This window comes from Hypanus sabinus, chromosome 1 (assembly GCF_030144855.1).
Source record: "Hypanus sabinus isolate sHypSab1 chromosome 1, sHypSab1.hap1, whole genome shotgun sequence".
NCBI classification, from domain to species: Eukaryota; Metazoa; Chordata; class Chondrichthyes; order Myliobatiformes; family Dasyatidae; genus Hypanus; species Hypanus sabinus.
In genome coordinates, this window is record NC_082706.1 from 131,942,654 (window position 1) to 131,962,900 (window position 20,247).

At 43.8% G+C, this 20,247-nt stretch overlaps 1 protein-coding gene across 2 annotated transcripts in view; it reads right to left on the minus strand.

Moving 5' to 3' along the window:
• The window catches only part of afg3l2 (AFG3-like AAA ATPase 2), a 79,576-nt gene extending 59,865 nt beyond the window's left edge, over positions 1-19,711 (minus strand). The window contains exons 1-2 of one of the 2 annotated variants that reach the window (XM_059976497.1): positions 19,463-19,711; positions 6,916-7,009 (exon numbers count right to left, since the gene is read on the minus strand). In XM_059976497.1, coding sequence (XP_059832480.1) covers positions 6,916-7,009; positions 19,463-19,552 — 184 coding nt within the window. In that variant the 5' untranslated portion in view covers positions 19,553-19,711. The remainder of the gene's footprint in view (positions 1-6,915; positions 7,010-19,462) is intronic. The other variant, XM_059976503.1, reaches the window with a different exon arrangement.
• Between the last annotated feature and the right edge of the window lie 536 nt (positions 19,712-20,247).

The window sequence follows — 20,247 nt, forward strand, 5'->3', positions numbered from 1 at the left end:
GGTAACCAAGCAAGTGTGTGTATCTGGTACAATGATCCAGCATGCCCATGGTTATGAGTCCCATAATACTGCCACTAATTCAATACCAATATCATAAAACCAAGTTGATTTTTCTTTCAAATGTATCAGAGTCAGAGAGATACAGCATGAAATCAGGTGCATTAGTCCACCAAGTCCATGCCAACTATTAAACATCCTAATCATGCCCTAAACAATTTTATTCTCCCCACTTTCCCATCAGCTCCCCCTTCCTCAGGTTCTACTGCCCACATCTTTTTGTGAAGTTAGGAGAAACTGGAGCAACTAGGGAAACATGAGAAGTCACAGCAAGAATTGCACTGGAGTCAAGATTGATCAGAAGTTCAATGCTATCATCCCCTCGAAACTGAACACTAAGCTCTAAAACCTAGGCTTTGATGTGTAACTGCATCCTCGATTTCATCACCATCACCAAGGGTGCCCCACAAGACTCTGTACTTAGCCCTGTGCTCTGCTCACTTAATGCCTTTGAGTGTGTGGTTAAGAATAGCTCCAAAGCCATATTTAAGTTTGGTGTTCACACCACTGTTACTGGCTGAATCAAAGGTTGTGACAAATCGCCATATAGGAGGAGAGATTGAAAATCTGGCTGAATGGTGTCAGAACAACAACTTCTCACTCAACATCAGCAAAACCCAAAGCTGATGATCAACTTCTGGAGGTCTATAAACCAGTCTTCATTATGGGATCAGAGGTGGAGAGCAACTTTAAATTCCTCGGCAATATAATTTCAGAGGACCTATCTAGGATCTGTAAGCAAGTGCCATCCCAAAGAAAGCACAACAAAACTTCTAATTTCTTTGTATACATTTGGCATGTCATCTAAAACTTTGATAAACTTCTGTAGATGCACAGTAGAGAGTATTTTCATGGACTGGTAATGAAAACACCAATGCTCAGAAATGAAAGTCTACAGAAAGCCCTTTGAGCACTTTTACAAGGAGCGCTTCCACAAGAAAGCACCATCTATCATCAAGGACCCCCACCACCCAGGCCATGCTCTCTTCTCACTACTACCATCAGGCAGGAGATCAGGAGCCTTAGGTCTCACACCATCAGGCTCAGGAACAGTTTTGCCCTTTGGCCATCAGGCACCTGAATCAATGAGGATAACTTCACTCACCTCAAATCTGCACTGATTCCACAACCTGCAATCTCACTTTCAAAAACATCATAACTAATGCTTGTAGTAGAATGGATTCTGGTTAATTGGGCTGTCAGTTAATCAGGACAGTCACTTATTTGGGACTCTATGCTGTTTAATTGGGATAAGGCACTGTTGCAGAAGTTTCTAACTAGTCATGAGCACTTGTGTAGCTACTAAACACTACCCATGCTTACAGGGAGCAATTTTTAAATAGGGGCAGTTGCATGTGTTTGTGTTCCAAAAGCATTGATTTTTGTCACTGATAGTTGGCAAGAAAAAAGCAGTAATACAATTCAGAACAGTTTTGCTCACTGTGGTTTCAAGCACAGGCTTGGAGATGCCAGAAAGGCCAGGAGTAAAAATGAAATGATTTCACTACTTCAACAAGTTAGGCACTATGAAGAATTAAGGTATCAACAATCATCTTGAATGTTACAATGAAAATGAAGATTTGGAGGATTCAATCATTGAAAGCATTGTACGAAGGCAGTCCTCTTTTCCACAGATGTTGCCTGCCCTGTTGGGTTCCTCCAGCATTTTGTGTGTTGCTTGGATTTCCAGCATTTGCAGATTTTCTGTTGTTTGAGAATCCATTAGTTTTTTTTTGCACAATTGGTCTTCTTTTGCACATTGGTTGTTTGTCAGTCTTTATGTATATTTTTCATAAATTCCATTATATTCTTTATTTTCCTATAAATGCCTGCAAGAAAATTAATCTCAAGGTAGCATATAGTATTTTGAGAACAAGTTTACTTTGACTTTGAAGTCACTGGAGTAGTGAACCTGTGGCTGCACCACTGTGATTTTACAGTCAATAGAATGCTAGCAATAGAAAACAATGATACATCAAGCTTTCTTTAAAATGAGTGGAAATTATACTAGATTATACTAGGCATGGCCTTCCTGAACAGTTAGACTCCCCATGTACATGATCCACGCCAAAGGCAAGACCAACAAATCCACACATCACAACAGATGTCAGGATTGTTTCTTATTCCAGGATATCTTGAATCTAAGTAACAATAAATATAGCTCATTATTTACTAAAATGTTAACTGAAAAATAAGGATATTTTATTATATTTTGAATTAATCCATTCTACTGCAAAAATGACTCTCTTTCAATTTCAGACGTGAAGACCTGCCCTTGTGAACCTCTCTAGTTTGTAGTTAAAGTCAATCTTGAAGCACTACTATATAAAGAATTCCAAGATTTTGACCTAGGAGATTTAGGAGTTATAACTCTAATAATTGGCTTAATTTTAAACACCAGGGATCCTGCAGATGTTGGAAATCTTGAGCAATACATACAAAATGCAGCAGGAACTGAGCAAATCAGACAGCATCTATGAGGGGGCATAAACAGTCAACATTTCAGGTCAAAAACTTCCATCAGAACTGGAAAGGGTTAGAAGCTAGAATACGGAGATGGGAGGAGAGAATGGAATACACTTAATGGCCGACTGAATTAGTTAAGCCTTGCTGCTGAAGATAGGCATCTTGATCATGTTTGATTGGGTAATAGGAATAGAATAGGCATCCGTTAGTCTCGTTAGGCCATGGATTTGCACCTTGGAAAGTTTCCAGGGCGCTGACCTGGGCAGGGTTGTATGGGAGACCGGCAGTTGTCCAAGTTGCAAGCCTTCCCCTCTCCATGCCAACGATGTTGTCCAAGGGTCGGGCACTAGGGGCCAAGCAGCTTGGCACCGGTGTCATCGCAGAGCAATGTGTTGTTAAGTGCCTTACCACAATACGCTGCCTCAGCTGAGGCTCGAACCAGTGATCTTCAGATCACTAGACGATGCCTTATCCACTAGACCACGCGCCGACATGGGTAATAAGTGTGTTATATCATTAATGTTTGGCCAGTGACAATTCAGTAATTTTTTTTGTATTTACAACTGATTCACAGGCAGTTCTTGAACTTCAGCCTGACTATAAATACTATCTAGCTGACTTTAAACCTACAATGACGTAACCACACACAATGAAACAGAACAACTCAAAATGACACCCATAGGAAAGGTGTAGCAAAAAGCTGTAAATACAGGTCAGTCTTAAATTAACCATGTTACATGATATGAGCAAAAAACATAAACAATAAACTAATAAGTCAGCTTGAAGTAGAAATGCACCGGCTGGATGTTGAGTAAGATTTCAATTAATCATCCTTTACATATTGAAGAATTTTTTTAAAATCCTGATAACATTACATTTTCCAGCACGACCATGTCAGTTAATGCAACACAATTAAGGATGATCAAAGAGACCATTGTTGGAGAAGATGAAGCCGGTGGGAGAACAAATGAATATCTTACTGCATCTCTTTAAGCTTACTATGATCATAGAGGTGGCCAGGAGCACATTTACCCACAAGCAGAAAACAGGAGGTCGAAGGATCAACGTTAACTTACAGCTGGTTGAGAATGGCTCTTCAGATTTAAATCACAGTAGACAACAGTGGTGAAAATGTGAACAGTAATAGGTTAAACAGACAGGGAAGACCTCTATCCTCAATTCATATTCAATGAAAATGAGACAGCCTTCTTTGCAAAAGGAATGCTCTCATACACATTTCAACATATGCCTGGATATAGAACTATCAGAGACCATTTGTCACTCCTGCTGAGTTAAGGGCAAAGCCTCGAGATCTTGCAGAGGTGCCAGAAAGTTTGCGAACCCTATAGAATTTTCTGCATTTCTGTACATGATCTAAAATGTGATCAGATCTTCATTCAAGTCCTAAACCTAGAGAAAGAGAACCCAATTAAATAAATAATACAAAAAAAATTATACTTGTTCATTTATCTATTGAAAAAAAAGATCCAATATTACATGTATTCATTGATAAAGTATGTGAACTTTTGCTTTCAATAACTGGTCTGACACCCCTCTCCCACCCCCATACAGCAATAACTTCAACCAATCGTTTCCAGTAACTGTTGATCAGTCCTGCACATCAGCTTGGAGGACTGTTAGGCCATCCCTACTTACAAACTGCTTCAACTCTGGGATGTTAGTGGGCTTCCTAGAATGAAGTGCTTGCTTCAGGTCCTTCCACAATGTTTCTATAGGATTAAGGTCAGGACTCGGCCATTCCAAAACATGAATTTTCTTCTTTTTAAACCATTCTGTATTTGATTTACTCTTGTCTTTCAGATCATTGTCTTGTTGCATTATCCAACTTTTATTAAGGTACAGGTGATGGATCGCTACCCTGACATTCTCCTGTAAAATGTTTTGACACAATTTTGAATTTACTGTTCCCTCAATGATTGCAAGCCATGATGCTCCTTCTACCATTCTTCACAGTTGAGATTTTGGTGTTGGTGTGCAGAATTTTCCTCCAAATTTAGCAATGCGTATTTCTGCCAAAAAGTTCAACTTTTGTCTCATCTGCCCACAGAATATTGTTTCAGAAGCATTGTAGAGCATTTAGGTGGTCTTTTGCAAACTTGAGACGAGCAGCAATGTTTTTTTTTGGAGAGCAATGGTTTCCTTCATGGTGTCTTTCCACGGACACCATTCTTGTTCAGTGTTTTTCTTCCAGTGAATACATGAACAGAAACTTTAGCAAGTTCTACAGGTCTTTTGCTGTTATCCTTGGGATTATTTTCACTTCCTTCAGCATTGCACGTTGTGCTCTTAGTGTGATCTTTTCAGGAAGCGCACTCCTAGGGAGAGTAGCAACAGTACTGAGTTTACTCCATTCATTGACAATTTCTTTCACTGTGGACTGATGAGCACACAGGTCTTTAGAAATGCTTTTGTAGTCTTTTCCAGCTTCATGCATCTCTACAATTCCTCTTCAAAGGTCCTCTGAAAATTGTTTTGATTGAAGTATGGTGCACATAAAGAGCAGGCTCTGTCAGTAACCTGAATGTGTGTCTTTTTTAATAGAGCAGAGCACCTCTACAACACACACCTCCAATCTCATCTCAATGATTGGAACATCTGACTCTAAATAGCTTTTGTAGAAGACAGTACACCAGAGGTTCACACACCTTTTCCACCAAATACATGTAATAATAGATCATTTTTTCTCAATTAATAAATGAATTGGTATAATCTTTTCTTTTTTTTATTTAGTTCTGTTTTCTTTATCTAGTTTTAGGACTTGCATGAAGATCTGATCACATTTTAGGCCATATTTATGCAGAAATAAGAGAAAATTCTACAGGGTTTACAAACTTCCTGGCACCACTGTATACCAAAACCCATGCTTGTCTACCAGAAAATTCAACAACAATAAATGGGTTTTCTAAAGAGCACCTGTTTTTAATTTGGAAGGCAAGCAAAAACACATGTAACAATGCCTTCTCCCAGCAGTGGTTTATTTCATATTTTTGCCCAATGAAGAATTACTGCGTGGAAAATAATCTTGAATATCAGGTAAAGTGGTTATAATATCCCCAGGCCATGTAAAGGACAATAATAGCCTCTCAAATTGTTGACCTTTGGAGAGAACAAATCTTCCAAACACAAAAACCCCTTACAAAGCTAATGGACTAAAAATTAACATACAATTTCATGGCTTTTTATCAATGCAACTTCAAACATTTAACTGAAAAAGCAAATGAGGTAAGTAGTCAATGAGGAAATCCTTAAGTACAATATCGCACCCTGTGAAGTGTATTATAACATCTTCTGATGTTATTAATCACCATCATTGATTACATGATCATATAATTCTGTGAATGTACCATTCTATTTTCATGAAAACCATTTTTAACACCAGTGCATCCTAGACAGTGGTCACCAACATTTCCAGGAACAGTATGGCACAAGTTATGGCTGGAGGCATATGGCAACATTGTGGCATTTGGGAGGGGAGCAGTGAGCAGCAATGACATCACTCAACCGGCTTCCCAAACAGGACTGGATGAAGTTGATACTCAGGGTGGCAGAGTTACCGCAGTCTCATGGGGCACCGTAATGAATGAGGAACTGCAAGATTTGCAGCAATGCCAATTCAAGTGAATACTGATAATACTGAAACAGTAGATTCCAGTTGAAATACTTAATAGTTGATGTGATCAGATGTAGGTATTCAGAAAGACTGAGAGGGAATTTCTGAGGAGTCAAACTGCAAGCACAGTTCCTCAGTTAAACAAATTGTGCTTGACAGCATTTCCCATTAGAGAAATGCTCGATGAAGGGAATAGGTAAGACAGTTAACCCTGGATCTCATCACAACTTGGCCATCTTCCCATATACAGCTTGACTCATCACCCACACTCTCACCTGTATCCTCTTCCACTAATGCTCCTATTGCTGTTCTGGTGCATTTGCAAATTCATTCTTGTCAGTTTACACTATATTCTGTATTACTTCTCATTACATTGACCTTAACAAGACTTAGTACAACGCACAGCCTTAAAGGTCCTTGTCGTGAAATGTTGACTAAACTTTATGTTTCCACAGATGCTGTTTGACCTGCTGAATACTTCTAGCATTTTTTTGCTCCAGATTCCAGATCTGCAGCCCCTTGTGTCTCCAAATGTAAAGAAAGTATGTGTCTTACTGTCAAAACAGAATCTAAACAACTTGGTCAAACACTAAAATAAAGGTTTAGAATTCAAGGCAAAGTACTTAAGTGGCTTATTTAAAATACTGTATATTCTTATTCTTGCTTTACAGAGTGACTAGATTAAAATGCATTTTGGATGTTTAAAGAAACAGACCAGTTATTAAATGATAATATATAATTAGAATCTCAAGATGCCGTACCTTTAGGAGGCCGTGAGCAGAGGCGTCTGTAGACACCAAGCACGTTTGTCAGCAGACTGTTCCCATCCACACAGTTAAATGTACAACCAGAAGACTGCAAAATAAATGGCACTAATCCTTCAACCAGCAATTGCAACAAGAATGTCACAAAAACATTGTTAAAAAACAGCTAGATAGTATTTGCTTGCTTTTTCACATTAAACCAATTTAGTGCTATGGTGGTATACACAATTAAGACATTGAGGTTACAATCTTAAAGGGCAGAATAATTTCAACCTCTATCTTTAATGTAGATTATTAGGGAAATGGAAAGGTGTTTGATGTTTGGCATGATCACAGTGGGTCAAAGAACATACTTCTGTGCTGTTGCTTTTCTTCAAACCCTCTGCTCAAAGTCTGAGATCTTTCTTAATCTACAGAATTCAAGAAATATGTTTGATTCTGTAACTTCTGATAATATAATTTTTTCTAAAACAATATAATTCTTGCTTGTTGTTTCATGTGCTCCTTCCATCTCAAATCAGACAAGATCAACCGATATCACTTGGTATTGTTGGATCCAACTGTTTAAGTTTAATCATCATTTTCTTTGCCATTTAGCAATCAATTATCTGCTTGTATTTTAAATAGCTGTTATATACATAACAGTTTAATATGCCTCTAGTGTCTATACAAAGTATAATTCTGGCTAATTAAGTGGCTAATATTTTCTCATTAGTTAATTTTATCAGAGTCTTTAATAAGTATTTTTTAATTGGTTGATTCTTTATCTATGAATTCTCTTATCATTTGGTTATAAAAATAGCTGTTTTGTGCTAGGCACCATCTTTAGATCCTCTCTTCAATAGTAAACCCCCTGTCACTGGTCTGTTCTTGTTCTCTTTGTTCTATCAATTCAAGAATGTCCTCTATTGTCAGAGAGCAAAGTTCTGAAAAAAAAAGAGTTCTGGCCTGAAATATCAGACAGAAATCAAGATTTTTTGGTACCTGCTTAGAATGTTGGTTCTACAATCTAATTGGTATTCACCTAGTAGGTTATGATACTATTTTGGTACTTGATGAAAATATTGGTTGTACAATCTATTTGCTTGTTGGATCAACCTATGTACTTACTTACTGCCCATTACGCCACTGGCATTGAGGGCAATAATGAAAGTCCTCCATCTCTGGCAGTATTCAGGATTTCCTTCATCATATCAATAGCTTCCTCTTGGCTTTCACTACTGTCAGTCATGCAAGTTCCAGGTAGAGACTCAGGAATACCATTGCACTTAGATGTAGAAGGATTCTTTATTGCTGTTTCAATAACAATTTTGTTTTAACAGTCAGGATTGTTATCTCTGAGTTGGACCCCAAAACCTGGAGGCCCAGTGGACCACTCTTAGTCTGTCCTCTATCCTTTGACCTGTTTGGCATGGATGACCCTGCCTAGAGCCAAAGCATAAAGCCCTGACTCCAGCCAACATAGCTCTCCTGGTCATTGAGGCATGCAAGCCTCCAAACCCTAGGATAAGGTTGTAGTCCCCTTGGAGGATCAGCCTTTGTGGTTGTTGAAGATATCTATTTGCTATTTGGTTACAATCTATTGATATTTCTAGATCTCAAATTGAATCAAAACAATTACCAGTGTTGTGAAACTTACTAAGAACTCTTAGCCAAATAAAACATTTCAGTTGGAAAACTATTGAAAAAGTCCAGACATGAAAATGGCTGCTACTGACTTAGAGATTGGAGCACATGGTCTGTTTGATCGAATGTGTGAGCAATTGAAAGAGTTAACAGGGAATCTTCTACTAATTGAAAGAAACACAAAACCTGCAATAAACTACAAAAACAGTAGACAGAGACAATAAAAAGTGTAAAGAGCAAATCTTAGCATTAACCAAATGAGCAGAACAATACAGTTAATTCAATTTACACAAGTGCAGCATATGGAGTTTCAAAGCAAACTAAAACAAAATGGAAAAGCTGTAGCGGTGTGCTACATGCAGCGCTAAAATTACGACACGGAGTCGGTAACTGCAGTCGAAGAAAAAACTTTATTCGAAATCCCCAGCCTCACTCAACCTGCCCCCCGTGGCGCAGAGGCTCCAAAGCTCTGTGCTTGCAAACCCCCGTAGGCTATCTCCCTTAGCCGGAAAGCTGGCTAATTGTGAGCCAGTTCGGATGTGCCAGGAAATGGGTCGCCACATAACCCCCCCCCAGAACCGGCGATACACCCCCCAATGTCCACAGTCTGGGCCGGAACCTGCTTGGGAGGTCGGCCTCTGCGCCGAGGTGCCAGAAAATCGACCGGTTGCGCCAGGTCCACATGGCCCCCCAACGTCCAGCACGAACGTGGACCCGTTGTTCCAGAGCACCGTAAACGGCCCCTCGTAGGGCCACTGCAGCGGTGGCTGATGCCCGCCCCTTCATACAAACACAAACTTACAGTTCTGCAGGTCTTTGGGTATGCAGGTTGGGTTCCGCCCGTGCTGTGAAGTGGGTATTGGGGTCAGGTTACCGAGCTTCTCGCATAGTCTGCCCAGGACTGCTGTGGGATCTCCCTCTTGCCCCCGTGGGGCTGGTAGGAACTCCCCGGGGATGACCAGGGGCGCGCCGTATACCAACTCGGCCGACGAGGCGTGCAGGTCGTCTTTGGGTGCTGTGCAGATGCCGAGTAGGACCCAGGGAAGCTCGTCCGCCCAGTTGGCTCCTCGCAGGCGGGCCATGAGGGCCGACTTCAGGTGACGGTGGAAACACTCCACTAGCCCGTTCGACTGTGGGCGGTAGACAGTTGTGTGGTGCAGCTGAGTCCCCAGAAGTCTGGCCATAGCTGACCACAGGCTGGAGGTGAACTGGGCGCCTCTGTCGGAGGTAATGTGGGCAGGTACACCAAAGCGAGATATCCAGGTGGTGATCAGGGCCCGGGCGCAAGATTCGGAGGTGGTGTCGGTGAGCGGGACCGCCTCTGGCCATCTTGTGAACCGGTCCACGATAGTCAGGAGGTGCCGACACTGGCAGGGGGCCCACGATATCCACATGAATGTGGTCGAAACGCCGGTGGGCGGGATGGAACTGCTGCGGTGGGGCTTTGGTGTGCCGCTGCACCTTGGCCGTCTGGCAGTGCATGCACGTTTTGGCCCATTCACTGACCTGTTTGCGGAGTCCGCGCCAAACGAACCTGCTGGAAACCATCCGGACAACTGTCGGATGCGCCAAGTTATGAATGGAGTCGAAAACACGGCGCCGCCAGGATGTCAGGACGACTGGACGGGGCTGGCCGGTGGCGACGTCACAGAGTAGGGTCCTCTCACCTGGGCCTGTGGGAGGTCCTGGAGCTGCAAACCGGAGACTGCGGTTCTGTAACTCGGAATCTCCTCATCTGCCTGCTGTGCCTCTGCCAGTGCCTCAAAGTCTACCCCTTGGGAAAGGGCATGAACGGTAGGGTGAGAGAGCGCATCCGCCACGACATTGTCCTTACCCGAGACGTGCCGGACATCCGTCGTGTATTCAGAGATGTAGGACAGGTGGTGTTGCTGGCGGGACGACCAGGGGTCGGACACTTTCGTAAACGCAAAGGTAAGCGGTTTGTGGTCCGTGAACGCGGTGAAAGGCAGACCTTCTAGGAAGTACCTGAAATGCCGGATTGCCAGGTAGAGCACCAACAGTTCCCGGTCGAAAGCACTGTACTTGAGCTCGGGTGGCCGCAGGTGTTTGCTGAAAAACGCCAGGGGTTGCCAGCGACCTGCGATGAGTTGCTCCAGCACCCCACCGACTGCCGTGTTAGATGCGTCTACTGTGGGGGCGGTAGGGGCGTCCATTCTGGGATGTACTAGCATCGCGGCATTCGCCAAAGCTTCCTTCATTTGAAGGAAAGCGGCGGCGGACTCCACGTCCCAGGTAATGTCCTTGCCTGGACCCGACATCAGGGCGAACAGGGGGCGCATGACCCGGGCAGCTGAAGGGAGGAAGCTGAAGGTGGTAGAAATTGACCATACCTACGAATTCCTGAAGGCCTTTGATCATGGTGGGTCGGGGGAAGTGGTGGACCGCATCTACCTTAGCGGGCAGAGGGGTTGCCCCGTCTTTAGTAATCCTGTGGCCCAGGAAGTCAATGGTATCGAGTCCGAACTGGCATTTGGTGGGGTTGATTGAAAGACCGTACTCACTCAGTCGGGCGCAGAGTTGACGGAGGTGGGACAGATGCTCCTGACGACTGCTGCTAGCTATGAGGATGTCGTCCAAATAGACGAACGCGAAGTCCAGGTCCCGTCCCACCGCGTCAATTAACCGCTGGAACGTCTGTGCAGCATTCTTCAGGCCAAACGGCATGCAGAGGAACTCGAAAAGGCCAAACGGGGTGATGAGAGCCGTTTTGGGGACGTCGTCAGGATGCATCGGGATTTGATGGTACCCTCGGACGAGGTCTACCTTGGAGAAGATCCGTGCGCCGTGCAGGTTTGCTGCAAAGTCCTGAATGTGCGGCACAGGGTAGCGGTCCAGTGTAGTAGCCTCGTTCAGCTTGCGGTAGTCGCCGCACGGTCTCCAGCCTCCCGTCGCTTTGAGCACCATGTGCAGGGGGGAGGCCCATGGGCTGTCGGACCGCCGGATGATCCCCAATTCCTCCATCCTCTTGAACTCCTCCTTCGCCAGTCGGAGCTTGTCCGGGGGAAGCCGCCGAGTGCGGGTGTGGAGGGGTGGTCCCTGGGTCGGGATGTGGTGCTGTACACCGTGTCGGGGCATGGCCGCTGTGAACTGCGGTGCCAGAACCGATGGGAAATCCGCCAGGACCCTGGTGAAGTCGTTGTCGGACAACGTGATGGAGCCCAGGTGAGGGGCTGGCAACTGGGCTGCACCCAGGGAGAACATCTGAAAGGTCTCGGCACGTACCAGTCTCTTCCTGGGCAGGTCGACCAGTAGGCTGTGAGCCCGCAAAAAATCCGCACCCAGAAGCGGTTGGGCTATGGCGGCCAGTGTGAAGTCCCACGTGAACTGGCTGGAGCCGAACTGTAGCTGCACCTCACGGGTGCCATAGGTCCTTACTGTGCTGCCGTTCACGGCCCTCGGGGGGGACCCGGTGCCCTGCTGCGGGTGTCGTAACTCGTCGGAGGTAAAACAGTGATCTTGGCACCTGTGTCGACCAAAAACCGGCGTCCCGACCTTCTGTCCCACACATACAGGAGGCTATCCCGATGTCCAGCCGCCATAGCCATCAGCGGCGGCTGGCCCTGGCGTTTCCCGGGAACTTCCAGGGCGGGCGACAACGGCGGGCTTCACCGCTGGTGGTAGAAGCACCAGTGTTCGTTGGGCCCCCCACCCCTGCCCCTGGGGTTGGCGGGCTCTGCGGCCAGGCCTGGACTGGTTTGCTGCTGGGAGCGGGGCTGGGTGATCTGTGCGATGGACGCCCCGCTCACCTTTTTGGCGTTCCACAGCAAGCCCGCCCGGGCTGCCACCTTCCGGGGGTCACTGAAATCCGCGTCGGACAGCAGCAGGTGTACGTCCTCGGGCAGCTGCTCCAGGAATGCCTGCTCAAACATGAGGCAGGGTGTGTGTCCGTCGGCCAAAGACAACATCTCATTCATTAGAGCCAATGGAGGTCTGTCGCCCAAGCCATCCAGGTGCAGTAAACGGGCAGCCCGCTCGCGCCGTGAGAGTCCGAAAGTCCTGAGCAGCAGGGCTTTGAATTCCGTGTACTTGCCGTCTGCCGGGGGCGACTGTACGAACTCCGCGACCTGGGCCGCTGTGTCCTGGTCGAGGGAGCTCACCACGTAGTAGTAGCGGGTGTCTTCTGAGGTGGTCTGGCGAATGTGGAATTGGGCTTCGGCTTGCTGGAACCATAGGTTCGGTCGTTGTGTCCAGAAACCCGGCAGTTTCAACGAAGCTGCATGAACAGAGGCGGCGTCGGTCATTTCTGGTCCAAAAATCGTTTGGACCATTGGGGTCACCAATTGTAGCGGTGTGCTACATGCAGCGCTAAAATTACGACACGGAGTCGGTAACTGCAGTCGAAGAAAAAACTTTATTCGAAATCCCCAGCCTCACTTTTAAGCCTCACTCAACCTGCCCCCCCGTGGCATAGAGGCTCCAAAGCTCTGTGCTCGCAAAGCTCTGTGCTCGCAAACCCCCGTAGGCTATCTCCCTTAGCCAGAAAGCTGGCTAATTGTGAGCCGGTTCGGATGTGCCAGGAAATGGGTCGCCACAAAGCCATGAAATCAAGTGGATGATCCTGCTAGTGATGCTCCAGCTGATGCTGGAAAACACCTACAGTACTTCTGAAGTTTCACCTGAAGAATTACGGCTCACATCAAACAGTCTCCCTATACAGTTCCAGCATTCAAACACTGGACAATTACAGCCTATATCAGACAGTCCTTCAAGACAGTGACACCATCCGAATGCCAAAGAATTACAGGATGGACATGACATGGACTCTATCACAGCCCCAAATCTCAAATGAGGATGACAGTAAGACTGACAGCTACAGTGCCTATAAAAAGTATTTAGCCCCCGGGAAGTTTTCATGTTTTATTGTTTTACAACATTGAATCACAGTGGATTTAATTTGTTTTTTTTAAACACTGATCAACAGAAAAGACTCTTTCGTGTCAAATTGAAAACAAATTTCTACTAAGTGATCTAATTACAAATATAAAACACAAAATAATTGATTGCCCAAGTATTCACACCTTTTAACATGACACACCAAACCATCACTGGTGCAGCCAATTGGTTTTAGAAGTAACGTAATTAGTTAACTGGAGACCTGTGTGCAGTCAAGTTGTTTCAATTATTGGTAGTAAAACTACACCTATATCTGGAAGGTCCAACTGCTGATAAGTCAGTACCCTGGCAAAAACACGAAGACAAAAGAACACTCCAAGTAACTCTCTTCAAAAAGGTTAACTGAAAAGCACAAGTCAGGAGACGGATACAAGAAAATTTCTAAGTCACTCAATATCCCTTGGAGTACAGTTAATCATCAAGGAATGGAAAAAATATGGCACAGCTGTAAATCTGCCTAGCACTAGCAGCTCTCAAAAACTGAGTGACCATGCAAGGAGGGGACCAGTGAGGGAGGCCACCAATAGACCTACAATAACTCTGGAGGAGTTACAAACTTCAGTGGCTGAGATGGGAGAGACTGCACACAGAACAACTGTTGCATGGGTGCTTCACCGGTCACATATTTATGGGCAAACGGAAAGAGAAAGTCACTACTGAAAAGTCTCACATGAAATCCTGGCTAGAGTTTTCCAGAAGCCATGTGGGGGACTCCAAAGTCAGCTGGAAAAAAGTTCTATGGTCTGATGAAACTAAAATTGAGCTTTTTGGCCATCAAGACTAAATGCTATGCTTGGCTTACGTACATCATCAAAAATACAACATCCCTACCATGAAGCATGATAGTGGCTGCATCATGCTGAGGGGATGCTTCACTGCAGTAGGTCCTGAAGGCTTGTGAAGGTAGAGGGTAAAATGAATGCAGCAAACTAGAGGGAAATCCTGGAGGAAAACCGAAGAAATCTACAAGAGAACTTGTGACTTGGCAGACTTGTTTTCTAGCAAGGCAATGACCCCAACTATAAAGCTAATGCTACATAGAGAAAGGCTTAAAAACAAAGTTAATGTCCTGGAGTGGCCAAGTCAGACTCTAGATCTCAATTCAATTGAGAATAAGCGGCTGGACTTGAAAAGGGCTGTTCACTCATGTTCCCCAAGCAATCTGACAGAGCTTGGGCAGTTTTGTAAAGAAGAATGGGGAAAAATTGCAGTGTCCAGATGTGCAAAGCTGATAGAGGCCTATCAACACAGACTCGCTGTAATTGCTGCCAAAGGTGTGTGTACTAAATTCTGACTTGAAGGGGGCGAATACTTAAACAATCAATTATTCTGTGTTTTATATTTGTAATTAATTCAGATCACTTTGTAGAGAACTGTTTTCACTTTGACACGAAAGAGGTTTTTTCTGTTGATGTGTCAAAAAAGCCAAATTAAATTCAATGTTGAAAAACATGAAAAATTCCAAGGGAAGTGAATACTTTTTATAGGCAGTGTACATCACAGTTTGCTCCAATAAAGACAAGGGAGTGAAAACACACAGGACTGAAGATGAAATCATTGTTAATCAATGTATTGACAAGCTAGTGTTAGATCCGTTGATTATTGCTTAATCGTTCAACGATCTGCTGAGGATCAGTAAGTACTCAGACAACCCCATGACTCTTAATGAAGAACAAGTGAAAATGTTTCAAATTTTAAAGGTGACATTGTGAATCATCTGCATTAAGAATCCTAATACAAATAATTTGTCCTGCATATTAGTGAGAAACACATGATAGTGGTTTTAATTTGAGAACATGTAGACTAACTGCGTCCTGTTGGTTATTGCCAATGATTGAGAAAGGAGCTCAAATGGAACTGAAATGTTGGCATTAGGAAGCATGGCTTCTGGTACCTCTGTGCAACAGGCAGAACTGAAAGCTTTGATTGAAGCCTGCAAGTTGGCAGAAGGAAGATCAGCTAATATCTATACTGATTCTTGGTATGCTTCTAGTGTTGTTTATGATCTTGGAAACTTATAGAAACAAGGAGGGTTTCCTATGACTATAGGAACCCCAACCAAGAATGACCAACTGGTACAAGAACCTAAGGGTGTCATACAACTGCCATCAGGAATTGCTGTATTAAAATGTAAAAGTTACTCCTAAATGACTACAATGGAAAGCCGTGAAAATGCAGTCTCAGCTGAAATTGCAGAAGATACAACATGGGAAGAAATAAAAGAAGTGAAATAAGTACTGAGAACGTATACAGTAAACTTGACAACCAGAATTACGGAAACAAAGTTAAACTCTGTATCAGAGATGATGATACTGGAGAGGGGCAAGCTCAATGCTCTAACAAGGAAAAATGGTTCTAGATGGAGAATGGTGGGAAGTTAAACAGTGACAGAGTATTATCCTTAGCACTCCAATGTGTAGTCCTATGGAGTGTATTTGCTATGTGAGATAAGGAAGCAATGTAGTTGGGACTACTAGCTATGGCACTAGTCATACGCAAGTAACTCCAACTACATTGCTTCCTTATCTGGCACAGCAAACACACTCCATAAGACACATTGGAGTACAAAAGATGATCGGCAAATTCTCCCAATGGTGATGGAATCATTGTTCAAGGCACAAGCTTAACAAGTGTTTGAAAGAGCATGACATGCCAGAAAATGCATTCTGGAACAGCAAAGCTACCACAAGTGAGTGCTCCTGCTCCACCTGATCCATTTTTACATTTACAAGTGGCCTACATTTCTTTGTCAAAGTGTCAAGAATACTCAGATGTACTGGTATTAGTGGACAAGTTTTCAAGATGGGAGGAAGCTATTCCAGCAAGGTAAGCCACTGTCAATCACACAGGAAAAGCTCTGATCAAGGACTATATTCCTTGATAAGAATTGCCATGTTACATCGACTCTTACCAAAGAAGATATTTCACTGGGTCTGCTTGCCAGGAATTATGTGAACTGACGAGCACTGAATGATCTTTTCATTGTCCACATCACCCAGAATCAAGACAAGCTGAACAAATAAATGGAACCATCAAACAATGACTAGGTAGCATGAGGAAGGCGTACCATGGCCTACAGCTCTTCCTATGGCCTTATGTAGCATCAGAGCATCAAGAAAACTAAACCAAGTCCATTCGATTTAGTAACAGGACATCCTACGCCACTGCCAGGAGCCCTTGATCTCCAGAAGGCTGATATACAGATTATGGCAGATGGTTTAGATAACTATTGTGTTAAATTAACTCGAGCTGTACCATTTACTTTGACTCTGACTGGGCCACTCAAGGACATCAATTTTCTTCATTTGAAGCCACTACATGGTTGCTTTGGCAGTGTGCTTTGAGTCGTTGTCCTGCTGAAAGACAAATTTCCTCCCCAGTTTAAGCTTTCAGGCAGAGCTAGCAGGTTTTTATCCCGCATCTCTGTATTTAGCAGCATTCATCTTCCTGGTTACACAGTAGATATCTTGGACACTTTTACAAAGCACCATAGATGTGAACTACTTTGGCATTTGACCAAACCATATTAAACACTATCAGACCCTAGAACAAATCAAAGTTCAAAATAAATTTATTATGAAAGTACATAAATATTCTGGATTACAAAAGTTCTTGTTTCAAATGGCCTCTTCTTGTAGCATTGAGCTATCTCAAGAGCACGCTTCAATTTGCCTTAGCTACCAAGCTAAACTTCACCTAAGAAACCATCCTCTCTCATCACCCAAAAGCTTATCCTGTGAACAATTTAATTCTTCTTAATATCTTGGCTTTCCTTTTTTTTTGAGCTGAGAACTAGTTGACAAATTGTCAAATAATCTGTCATCCACCTCAAATTCCTTCTCAAAACATTCAAGGACTGTCCTCACAAATTCATCTGCTCTCTCGTTTTCCTCCCCTTAAAACACATCATCAGGTCCTCAATAAATAATGTTTATACAGCTGCATGCTTCAACCATGAAGGGTGAATGAATGGACAAAAACTTGACAAAGAGATTGTGAGGTTATGCACATCAGCAAGTGGAAGGAATCTTAAGGCAGGTAATTCTCTTAATGGAGAAAGATTGTAGATGTGTGAAGTACTGAGGGTTCTAGGTATTTTTGTGCAGGAATCCAGTTTGCAATCAGGCACAGCAAGCAGTTAGGAAGACAAATGACATATTAGCCTTTATTGAAAGAAGATTGGTATTCAAAAGTACGGAGGTATTTTTATAATTGTACTAAGGTACGAGCAAGGACATAGCAGGAGTACTGTGCAGAGTCTTGCACAACTCAATTAAGAAATTACATACTGGTATTGGACATAGTCAAAAAAGAAATTCACTGGGCTAATTCATGGATAAGAGGGTTGTCCTGTCATTTATTTTTATTTATTTAGCAATACACCGTGGAGTAGGGCCTTCCGGACACACCATCCCAAAACTGCCTAACCTAATCACAGGACAAATACAATGACAAGTAACCTTCTGGTAGTCTTTAAACTGTGGGAGGAAACTGAAGCACATTGGAAAAGCCCATGCATTACACATGGAGGATGTAGAGACTCCTTAAAGAACAGGGGCAAAATTGAACTCCAAACTCCAGAAAGCTACTGCTATGCTACTGGGGTGTGTATGAGTAGTAAATAAGTTAGACCCATATTCTTTGGACTGTATAGAAAATCCTACAAAGCAGATGTTGGAGATGTTTCCATATTGACAGATTCCCAAACAAGGGATCATGCAAAATATTCTGACAATTAGCTTATCAACCATCTGAGAATCATAGAGGTTTATCATATGAATCAGCAGGTAATGTTTCCTTCACCCCCTTTCACATCACCATGGCCCCAGCTCTAACACTCATTTTTGAATTACCAGGAGCCAATTTCTCCACTCCCTTTAAAATGATCAGGGTGCAATTTCCCAATTCATTCTAACTGTACTGGCTTCATTGGGAAATTTATATTATGTAACAGCTGAAAAATTAAATTGAATAAAATAAGTGCAGGGGTAATGAATGGAAAAACAAACAATACGCCAGAAAATCTGCTGGTCCTGATCAAAGTCTCACAGCTGTTACAGGATTAGTGGGTGGATATTTAAAACTGAAGTCTGCAGGAACATCTTGCAGAGAGAGGTAAATCTCTGAAAGAGGATTGAGATGGTTAAATCATTTGAGGCATTTACAGAGGAATATGATCAATTTTTGGAGAACTACATAATTGTGAGCTATGGGGAACTAACAAAGAGCAGAAGCTGGCTGGGGTAGATCAGTTGTGTAAGCTTGAGGGAGCAAATGACTATTCCTGATCTTAGTTTTTTATGTCACTACTTTGGAACTGCTCCAACCAGATTTTCACAACACAACACAGGAACAGCCTATCATTTGTAACTGACAACTGATTCCCCTTCCTTCTTTGCAACCTGTCTGCAGCCTGCAACAATAAACCACAGTGACCCCTCCAAAGTTTTGCCCATTGATCAGCTGATCAGAATTGCCTCCTCCAGCATCAGCATCTTCTCTCAGGACTGAATGCTCAAGACTGAATGGAAAGAACTACTAAGATCAATGTGGCACCGCTGCTCAGGCCACGTCATTCTCAATCCTGACACCAGACTTCTAAAACAGAAATTATTCCAAACTTCCACAGAACAGGTCATCTAGAAAGCAGAGGAAAAGACTCAAGGATGTTCTCAAAACAACTTTGAAAACTGCAATATTCCCACTGACTCCTCACAGTCCCTAGCCCACAATCACGCAAAGCACAAAGATGATACAGAGAACCTCAAATCCATGCATCAGATCCACAACAGATGCACCATCTACTAAGTTGCTGACTGGGGTGTTACACAATACACTAACGTCACTAATCAAGCGCGGAGGCCTAAACTCCACCGGGATCCCGCCTGAGTCACATTGAGAAGGGGCGCCAGCCTGAGGAGGTCGAGATAAGGTGGAAGGAACGGGGAAGGAGTGAGGCGCAGGGCAGCGAACCAGCGGACACTGCCTCAAGTCCATCACTTACCGGTCTCCAGGCCGGCCTGAAGTGCCGAGGGCCCAGGCTCATACACAGTCTCCGACAGAATCGGGCCACCAGGAAATAACGATGCGCCATAACTCCTTTGGCTCTGAACTACCGTGGGCGATCAGTTATGATGGCCAAAAACAAACTGAACCGAGGACATGGCCACAACGTCCCGATTCATCGCACAGCAGCGGTCGCCAGGCTCCTCTCGCGCGGGCGCCCGACGTCACGCAGTTGCCCCGCCTATGGTGGCGTCACTCAAATACAGTGACGTCACGGACCAACAAACTTCATGCGAAGTTTTTCTAACTCTTCCGGATGGTCCGCCATGTTCTCGCTTTTGGTCTGCCTGTGCAGCTGCTGCCTTCTGTGCCCGTCATGTTGTCTTTGCATGTTTTTCACGCTTCTTTTCGTCGTCATTTATTTGCTCGATTCCAATGAATTCATTAATCTGTCTCTTTCTGGCGAAGTGCTTTAGAGGCTATAAAGGGAATAAATCAAAAGCTCGTCCTGACATAGTTATTGAGATTCTCTTACTTTTGTTTAGAGTAGGGATGATGGGTTGTGAAGTTAGATTTACATGGATACCTGGGCATGCTGGGGTGGAGGGAAATGAAACTGTGGATGGCATTGCAAAGTCTTCCTTACAGAGCGGGCAAGTAGGAATTAGAATACCCTTAGGCAGAGCGGAATTGAGAAGTAGGATAAAAATAAGGCATAGAGAAGAAATGGCAAGAGGATTGGAAAAATGAATTAAAGGGAAGGCATTACTTTTCTAGTCACCC